Source organism: Sesamum indicum, linkage group LG14 (assembly GCF_000512975.1).
Source record: "Sesamum indicum cultivar Zhongzhi No. 13 linkage group LG14, S_indicum_v1.0, whole genome shotgun sequence".
Classification (NCBI taxonomy): Eukaryota; Viridiplantae; Streptophyta; class Magnoliopsida; order Lamiales; family Pedaliaceae; genus Sesamum; species Sesamum indicum.
In genome coordinates, this window is record NC_026158.1 from 2,688,481 (window position 1) to 2,696,934 (window position 8,454).

The following is an 8,454-nucleotide window of genomic DNA, read 5'->3' on the forward strand; positions in this document are numbered from 1 at the left end:
TTAGACTACTATAAAAATATAAATTATAATGAGTGATTGAAAATTGCACTAAATAAATTTGATAATTTTGTCCCTAATTTATTTTAGTCCTTTAATTTTGGAGGTATCGAATTTAGTCCTGTATCTTTAAATATTAGCAATTTTGATCCTGTAGCCAACTTAATGATTATTTTGCCCTTTCAATGATAAGAGTCTCATAGTCCATTCTCATGCTCTTAGTAGGCCCAACATGCTTTCGAAATAAAATTAACCCTTCATAAATTTATACATTTATTTGACCGCTTTGCCATCGGGTATTCCAAGGCCTCTTTTGCACGGACTTCCTACCACACTAGCATAATAGATCGTTTGCGTGTAATTGACTCATTCAACAACAAACAATACAACCCTATTTAATTTTCTAATTTAGGGCTTAAAAATACTCCTAAATAGAGATTTAATAAAATTTTAGATAAACATGTTGAGCTAAAATCTATAATTTACCAAAAAAATATTTGAAATATTACATATATGTCCTCTGCCTCAACCAGAGAAGATAATTGTTTAATCTCTCATGGATAAAAAGATTAAACTCTTAGGAGAAATCCCCAAACACTGAAAAACTTGAATCATATATTTCAAGAGTTGGAGAATTTTTCAATGATCCCATTTCTTCATATATTTTTACTTGTAAGAGTCCGCGATTTTAATTACGATCTTCAAACTTGTTTTATATGATGTCATTGCGTTCGTTATTTATTTTCACTTCATGATTCCCAACTATACCCATATGACTTGCAGCCACTTGCATTTTCAACTGTTGCTACTTTCTTTTGAGATTGTGGGCCTCTTTTGTTTGCATCTGTCGACAATTCTTTTCTTAATCTTTTACATTTTGAGGTTCTTACCTCACTCAATAAAATTTTTTTTGATGTCCTTTACCCTTCTCTAATTTGGATTTAGGTTTCTTTTAGGTCAGTCAAATAGTTGTTCCAAACAACGATTTTTCATGTTTTTCACAACAAATCATATATAGTTATGCCATTGCCCAATATGTATCACGTTGTATGTCTTCTTCTCGATTGCCTCTATTGCAAGTAACTTATTCTCATATGAGCATTCTCTTTTTCTCAAATAGGCTCTGCGTAACTAAATAGTCTTTTTTGTCATAGAATTTAATAGAAATGACCCATTTAATGTATTTGAAAAAAATTTAAATAGAAACTTGACTTTGTCCATCTTTATAGGATAGACCTAAAAACCTGAAGCCCTTGTGGTGGAGATTTCATCCTCATTGATAGCTGGAACCAAAGGAGCTTCTCCTGTTGCAGCCTTAATTCGATTGAATGTTGTCATATTGGGTCTATGTAATTTGATTAAATGAAACGCTTGCTGGATGAGAATCCTTACCTGCAATTTCTGTAGTCATTGAAATGAACTTGAGCTCCAAAATATCTCCTCATCTATGGTGGAGATTGTTTTGCCAATAATTAAATCCTATCCAACTAATCCATTTTGGAAGTGGTTCTGCTGAATTGTTTTGCCACGATTTCCAGCAATTGTTGGCCAATACAGTAGAAAGTACTGCATTTTTGGCCCAAATAGGACAAAATATTATAGCATTTTGTATTCCAAATGCTACAAGTTTTTTATATGTGGGATTACATGCGCTAAACCCGTAGAGTGTAGAATAAAAAATGTAGCACTCTCAATCACATGAGACTAAAAGTAAAATTTCACCTATCATCAGCTATACCTACCACCCATTAGCCAAAAAGAAAGTCGTAATAACTACTGCTCGTCATCCAATTCTCCATGAGATTTCCCTCTTGAAAGACAGAAAAAACTTGATAATTACATCTAAGGATGAAATTTAGTATAAATTACAATGATTTTCCCTATGATTTGACATATTCAAGAATACTACTCATTTGAAAAATTATAAATACTTTCTTATGTTTGATGAAGTTATTTAATTATTGGATGGAGGTATGAAATTATCAACTTTGCCCTTGCTACATTTTTTTTCTTCTTTTAAAAAAAATAGGAATATGTAAAACAAAAGTCGGAATTTTAAAATTATAAAAAGAATTATCTACTTAATCCATAAAAAATTCAAAAAATAAATAAAATTATGATTGTTAGTCCATAGGGGCATTTTGATCAGTTTTCACCACAAAAAATGAACGCAAACCTAATAGATTAGGTTAATTGTTAGACGGTTGTTAGAATCAGGTGGTATTTGTTAATTTTATAAACACAAGGACCTATTTATAACTATACCAAATCTTAAGGGAAGTCATTGTAATTTACCCAAAAATTTATTCGTATGCATCTAATATCAAGAAACTCGAAAAGTATTTCAATGTAATGAAATAAATGTGAATGCAAATTCTTTAGGTAACTCTGGGTGAGATGGGCACCACCCAAATCTTTCATCATCAAGAACCAAATAAATCACAAGTTCACAGTGAATGAGAGCTGAGCAACTACTCAAACAAGCAGGGGAATATTTGATAAAAGGGTTGCTCCTGTTTCCGCAAGTTAATGTGTGGAACATCAGCACAGAAGCAAAACCTTAATACTGAGGAACTATGATACATACTATCGCATTTCTGTAATACATATATGTATGTATATGTTTATACACGAATCCCACGATACAGACAGATACAACGCCGGAGTAGACATCGGAGTCTCAGCCTCATACAAACCTGCAAACAGCATTCACATCAAGCTAGATAAAGCCAGAAGCTGACATGCAAACCTCTTTAATCTGGAAAACCCAGCATCAGTTCCAGGAAAGAGCAGTGTGTCGTCTTCCTTGTGAGTTTCTATGTTCGTCTCCTGCCCTTTATGTTGCACATTTGATTGATGGTTGTAGTTTTCTAACTGAGCAGCAGGAAATGAGAAGAATTGCAGCCTCTCCTTTAAAGTTCCTGGGCAAGCAATTGAAATTTCACTTAGTGCAAACAGAGATGATATGAAGTTCTTACTAGTTCAGTTTTGCAGCCAATACGGTACAAAGGGTTTGTTTAGTTTCCATATTCGACTTACTCAAAAACCTGAACTATCCTGATTATGAATGGATTCTATAAGGTATTGTTAGTGATCCCTCGAACTTAAAGCACATGTATAAGCATCATCTTGTTCCTCAGCAGCTCGGCAGAGATAAACTTAACAAGAGAGTTTCGATTAAAACGTTACAGATGCTCTAGAGCAGTGATGAGGAGCTACCTATAGGCATGATGAAGCTAGTAATAACATAAAAATAGAAATCAGGAGAAAATGTAAATCATCTGAAAGTAGAAGACGATGCAGAGTGATTTCTAGCTGTCATTTCAATTTCCTGTTTCTTGTCATATTCACAGCACACAATGACAAGCCGGGCATGAAAGAATACAGTTGAAGGAGATGTAAAAATTAGTGTCTTAGAGTTCAATAATTGCAAAGTTGAAGAAGCTACAGAAGAATTTAAGACGGATAAGAGTGAGTGAGTTCCGAGGTTTGAAGAGAGAGAAAACATAGGCAGAAAGCATGCAAGAGGAACTGGAAGGAGCTGAATGAAAAGAAACAACGGCACTTAAAGAGATGAAGGAGAGATGTAGAAGAATGCAGGGATATGGAACAGCAATCTAACGGATGAGCACTTCTTCAGTAGATTCAAGAACTTGGGGGGAGACTAGTTGCTGGTGCCAGAGATGCTGAGAAAAACTTGCTGGATGAGTGTGGAGACATGATTGTAGAAGGTTAAAATGCATGGATATGGAAGATGAGGTGAGGAATGAGGAATGGGGATACATCACATAACGAAGCGCAGGTGGCGATCAAATTGAGTGTAAGGACAAGTACAGAAGAAATCAATTTAACAGTAGACGTAAAGGAAGGCAAAAGTGTTGCAGAAAGAGGAGAATGCAACCGACTAGGACATGAGGGATATATTCAAACCAGAAGTATAATATCACCACTTACCGCCACTACGGATATATTTAAAACAGAACAGAAAAATTCACCGCTTCTTGCCTCCTAACTAGACAACATAAGCAATATTCTCAGAAGGAATTTCCAAGAATGAGGCTCATGGATCCTCTTTTCCAAAATCGTGAATATACATAGAATGCAACCAACATACTTTCCACTACACAATAGCTTATATAAGTCTCAAGTGAGCTAGAAAGGTCCTCAAAGTAAACATATATACACTGGATCCTTCATGAGCATGATCAGAATAAAGAAATATTAAGAAAATATACACTTCGTAGAAGAAAAGCAATAAAACTCTAAATCAATTCACTGTTAACCCACTAAATTGAGAAAAACGGATGATGAGTGAGATGGAATAGAAACTACATTGGAGTCAGGGTTCATGATAAATGTTGATGAAGAAGTAGTAGGAATTGATGAAAGTAAGCACTGCACTTGACACCAATGAAATACTTAATTACATCTAGAAGACAACAAATGATAATGCTACATATTGTAGTATTAGAATCTCAACTACTTAAAGTGAAATCAGAGTTCCCACTGGTGGAGGGCCAAGAAATATACTATGTGGAATCCAATATATATATATATATATGTAAATTATATTTATATGTGTATATTATATGTATGAATACACACACACACACAGACAAAGAGGATAAGGGTGCTCAATATTTTACACTAAGATGAAAATTACATTAATAATGTTCAAAAACCTGACTTTGCTATCATAGAGATGCAAGAAATAAAAGAGAACAGGTAAAACAAGCAAAATCAAGGTAAAAAAATATGCGTCTAATATTTTACCAGCAGAGGTACTCAGGAACTGAATCTGATGAAATCAAGTGTCTGGTAGTTGGCTTAACCCTTAGCACCACAGACCAGCAAAAAATTTGGCAGGTATCATCCTTTTAACTCGAGTTAGATGTCCCATCCGTTGGGTGCTTAGCTTGTGTATGCACTAGCATCCTTTTATCATCTTTATCCACTTCTCTGTGATTGTGCTTCCTGTGCCACAGAGGAACCAGGAGCCTCTGTCAGAAACTGTTGCCAAAAGACATCATTGGCCCCAACTGGCACAGAAGAAATGGTGGCATCCTGTTCTCGATCTTTTGGCATTTCGACATCAGGAATTTTATTGGGGCTCATATTCACATCAATGCCAGATGGTGCTGGTTTCTCGCTGAAGTCTAGATCAATGCAAATGGAAGATATTGCTGGACTGTCAACATAAGTCGAAGATGCAGCCCGCTCGGGGGAGGAATGACAGTTATGCGGAGGTGACACTGACATATGGTACCCAGGTGAGCGAGGAGGGACATTCAGATCAGAGTCCCCAGATGATGCGGCCATTTCCGTAATAACTGGTGGGGGGGGCAGCCTAAAATCATGCGAATCTTCAGATGGAATTTGGTCAATCACATGCATAAAATTCTCCCAAAATGTTAGGGATGAATCCAATTTTTCAACCTGTTCCACATTTAACAATGGAAGAGACAAATTGCTTAAATTTTCCATGACAGTCAAGCTCTGGTTCTCCCCTAGATTGGCTTTATCCTGCAAAAAATGCAAGGCTAACAACCTTCTCTTCTTACTATAAGATTCTGCATTTTCCATTATGCTTGAGGTGTATCCAGGTTTCTGCAATAACTGAGCCAAGGTGACCATCAACTGCCGCTGCCTCTGATCAATATTTTGCAATGCCTGCCCTAATGACCTGAGTTGATATTCATATCCTCGATTCTCCTGTTCATATCTGTCAACTTCTGACTGAAGCAAAAGCTTTTCCTGTTTCAGCTTTTCAATCTGGTTTTCGAACTCATCTCTTTCTGAATCAGTTAATGGAACTGGATTTCCTTGCCCTGAATGGCTGTGGATTGGCTTTCGCCTGTGTATATTCTTTAAAAGATGTCTCTGTCCTCGGATAAACTCCTCATTTGCAAATTCCCATTGATCGGGATCAACCTTTCTAAACCCCTGCAAATTTGAAGAAGTTAAGTCAAAATAGGAAATACAACAATCTTAAGAATTTAAATTTCCATCAGAGGAAAAACAATCAAAAGCCAATTGAAACAACCACCCCCATCAAGTTCCAACGAGTGTTTTATTCTTGAAGATCTCATTAGTTTCATTTATTAGCTACTTCAACACAATGCCTCATTCTGAACCCCAGACTACCAGGCTAATAGTAAACACACAAGTGAGAAGGCACACTCCATTCTTTCATAAATTTACTTCCACTTAACCAAAAGTAATCTCCAGATGATCACATAGTAAACACATCATACACAACACACACACAGCTCAAAGATAGGAAACAAGAAAAGAGAATGGCTCAACGAAGCCGAACTAACTATTGAGGACAAGAAATTTCAGGGAGCAAAGATCTTACATATGTATTAAGTTGCCTAATGAAGCTGGAGAAGTTGTTGTGCTTGAAGTACTTAGGCAACAAATCTCTGGCAAACTCAGGTGGATTCCAAACAACAAAACTGTGTCCCGTATGACTCCAAGAAACGATAGAATTAGTCAAAGGATCATCCACCATCTCATATGTCTTCAGGAGAAAAGGAGCCGGCGAGTTAGAACTACCATTTGATCCATCCATTACAATGATCAAATTACAGAAAAATATATATAGTTGACTTCGGAGCACCAGGAAGTCCTTGATGAATCCTTCTCTCTCTTGAGATCAACTATCTGATCTTTTGTTCTTATTTTCTCATTCATCCAATATTTCGACGTTCAAATTCAAGACCCTTAACAAGAACAGGAATCATCAATCTGAAGAAAACCGAAAGCCCACTTAGAACTCAGAAGAAACAAAACAATCCCTCAAAATCTCACCAAAGATCAATCTTTCTGGGTCAACGACGAGGAAAAGAGCCAATGAAGTATTGCAAAAACTGCCCAATAAATTGGAACACCACTCGCTCAACACTCGGATAATTTTAAACTGCAAGAAAATCGCGACGAAGAAAACAACTAAAGAGCCCAATTTTATCTTCACCAACCCTCTTGATTATCTCGTATTTTACGTCTATTGCAAGTAAAAATTTTCAAAACAGACCAAGAAAATGGACGAGTTGGAAAACACGAGGTTCTTGGACAGAAAGAAACCCAAACCCGAATGCAGATTTATATATAGAGGAACAGGAAAAGCAAAAATGGCGCACAATCGTCAAACTCTGGGTCTTTGACGATGCGGGCAATTAATGAACAGTGGAACTTGACTTTCAACGGCTCGTGGAGGAAAAACATTTTTTTTCTCAACAGTATTTTGCTTTGCTTCCATTGTTTTTCTTCTCTAATTAAGAAAAAAGTGATCACGGGGGCGGGGTGGAGTTGAATTTTCAAAGATGCTTTTCGTTTCTTTTTCTTGTTTATGTATATTTGAATAGAACGTTGAATTCAGACTTGGACTTGAGAGGTAAACGGTAAACAGAGACTCAGTCGTTCAATTGTCTTTACGGGCAAGACTCCATTGATTGGTGAGAAGAGAGATGGGATGGAAAAAAATAGGAAATGTGTAAGAGAATCTCATGCTATATTTGTGGTTGTTAGACTCTGATTTAGTTCTTCTTACCAATCCACGCATCGGATGGTATGATTAGCGACAGAGTATTGTCTGATCATTTTGTTTTTCACAAAGGAGAGTGGGGTGGCAACTCATAGACTCGTTCGGGATGATTGTGCCTCAAGTATATCGGACAAAATTTTTATAGCCGATTTTGAAACTGTTCGACTGAATTTATTTAAAACATCTTATAAGCTCCTACATTTTATAAAATGTCATACGAACTTATAAAATTTTGATTTTATTTTTAAAGTAAGTTACTAAAACATTTGAATTTTATAAAGGGCAAAAGACAATTTTCGTCCCACAGTTATAGGCCATTTTCGTTTTAGTCCCGTAAGTATCTAGGGTTTCAATTTGGTCCCGTAAAACTGAAAAATTCGCAATTTCAGTCCAAATTTCGCCGGAAAATTTTGTGGGTCGCCGGAAAAAGTCACATGCGATGCATGTGACTTTTAAAATTGGGGGCTCGATCCTGATTGGCTGAAAAAACTGACGTGGCGCATATGTGGCGCATAGGTGTAAATTAAAAAAAAAAAACGACTGACGTGGATTTTTAATCCACGTCAGCTGCTGACTAGGATTTAAATAAAAGATTTTCAGCCTAATTCAGCTGCTGACTAGGATTAAACACAACATCTGGCAAAGATTTTCCCTAATTCTCCTAATTCTTTCAAACCCGCGCCCTAACTCCTTCAAACCCGATTCCTAATTCACCCAATTCTTTCGAACTCGAGCCCTAATTTCCCTAATCTCCTTCGAACCCAAGCTGCGAAGACCTATCTACTCCCCACCATTTGTGAAGACGAACAAGATCAAGCCACTTTGGAGCGAAAATGGTGTTCGTTCGGCAGGATAGGCATATGAATATGCCTCCTCCTCAATACCGTAAGTATTCTCCATTTTCACTCCTC

At 36.6% G+C, this 8,454-nt stretch overlaps 2 protein-coding genes across 3 annotated transcripts in view; one reads left to right on the forward strand and one right to left on the reverse strand.

The window, feature by feature from the left end:
- Nucleotides 2,473–7,095, reverse strand: LOC105176832 (heat stress transcription factor A-4b). Of its 2 annotated transcripts, XR_002288277.1 has the most exons (3): nucleotides 6,356–7,095; nucleotides 4,771–5,940; nucleotides 2,473–2,918 (listed from the first exon to the last, which is right to left on the reverse strand). XR_002288277.1 is itself a non-coding variant. In XM_020698828.1 (2 exons), the coding sequence occupies exons 1-2, from the start codon at nucleotides 6,569–6,571 to the stop codon at nucleotides 4,945–4,947; spliced, it is 1,212 nt and encodes a 403-aa protein (XP_020554487.1). In that variant the 5' UTR covers nucleotides 6,572–7,095; the 3' UTR covers nucleotides 4,078–4,944. The 2 variants fall into 2 exon arrangements, 1 of the variants encoding a protein (XP_020554487.1); XM_020698828.1 differs by lacking the exon at nucleotides 2,473–2,918 and having other exon boundaries at nucleotides 4,078–5,940.
- The window catches only part of LOC105177054, a 2,297-nt gene continuing 2,219 nt past the window's right edge, over nucleotides 8,377–8,454 (forward strand). Inside the window, exon 1 of the mRNA XM_011100077.1 lies at nucleotides 8,377–8,428. Within this exon, the coding sequence (XP_011098379.1) occupies nucleotides 8,377–8,428 (52 nt within the window). The remainder of the gene's footprint in view (nucleotides 8,429–8,454) is intronic.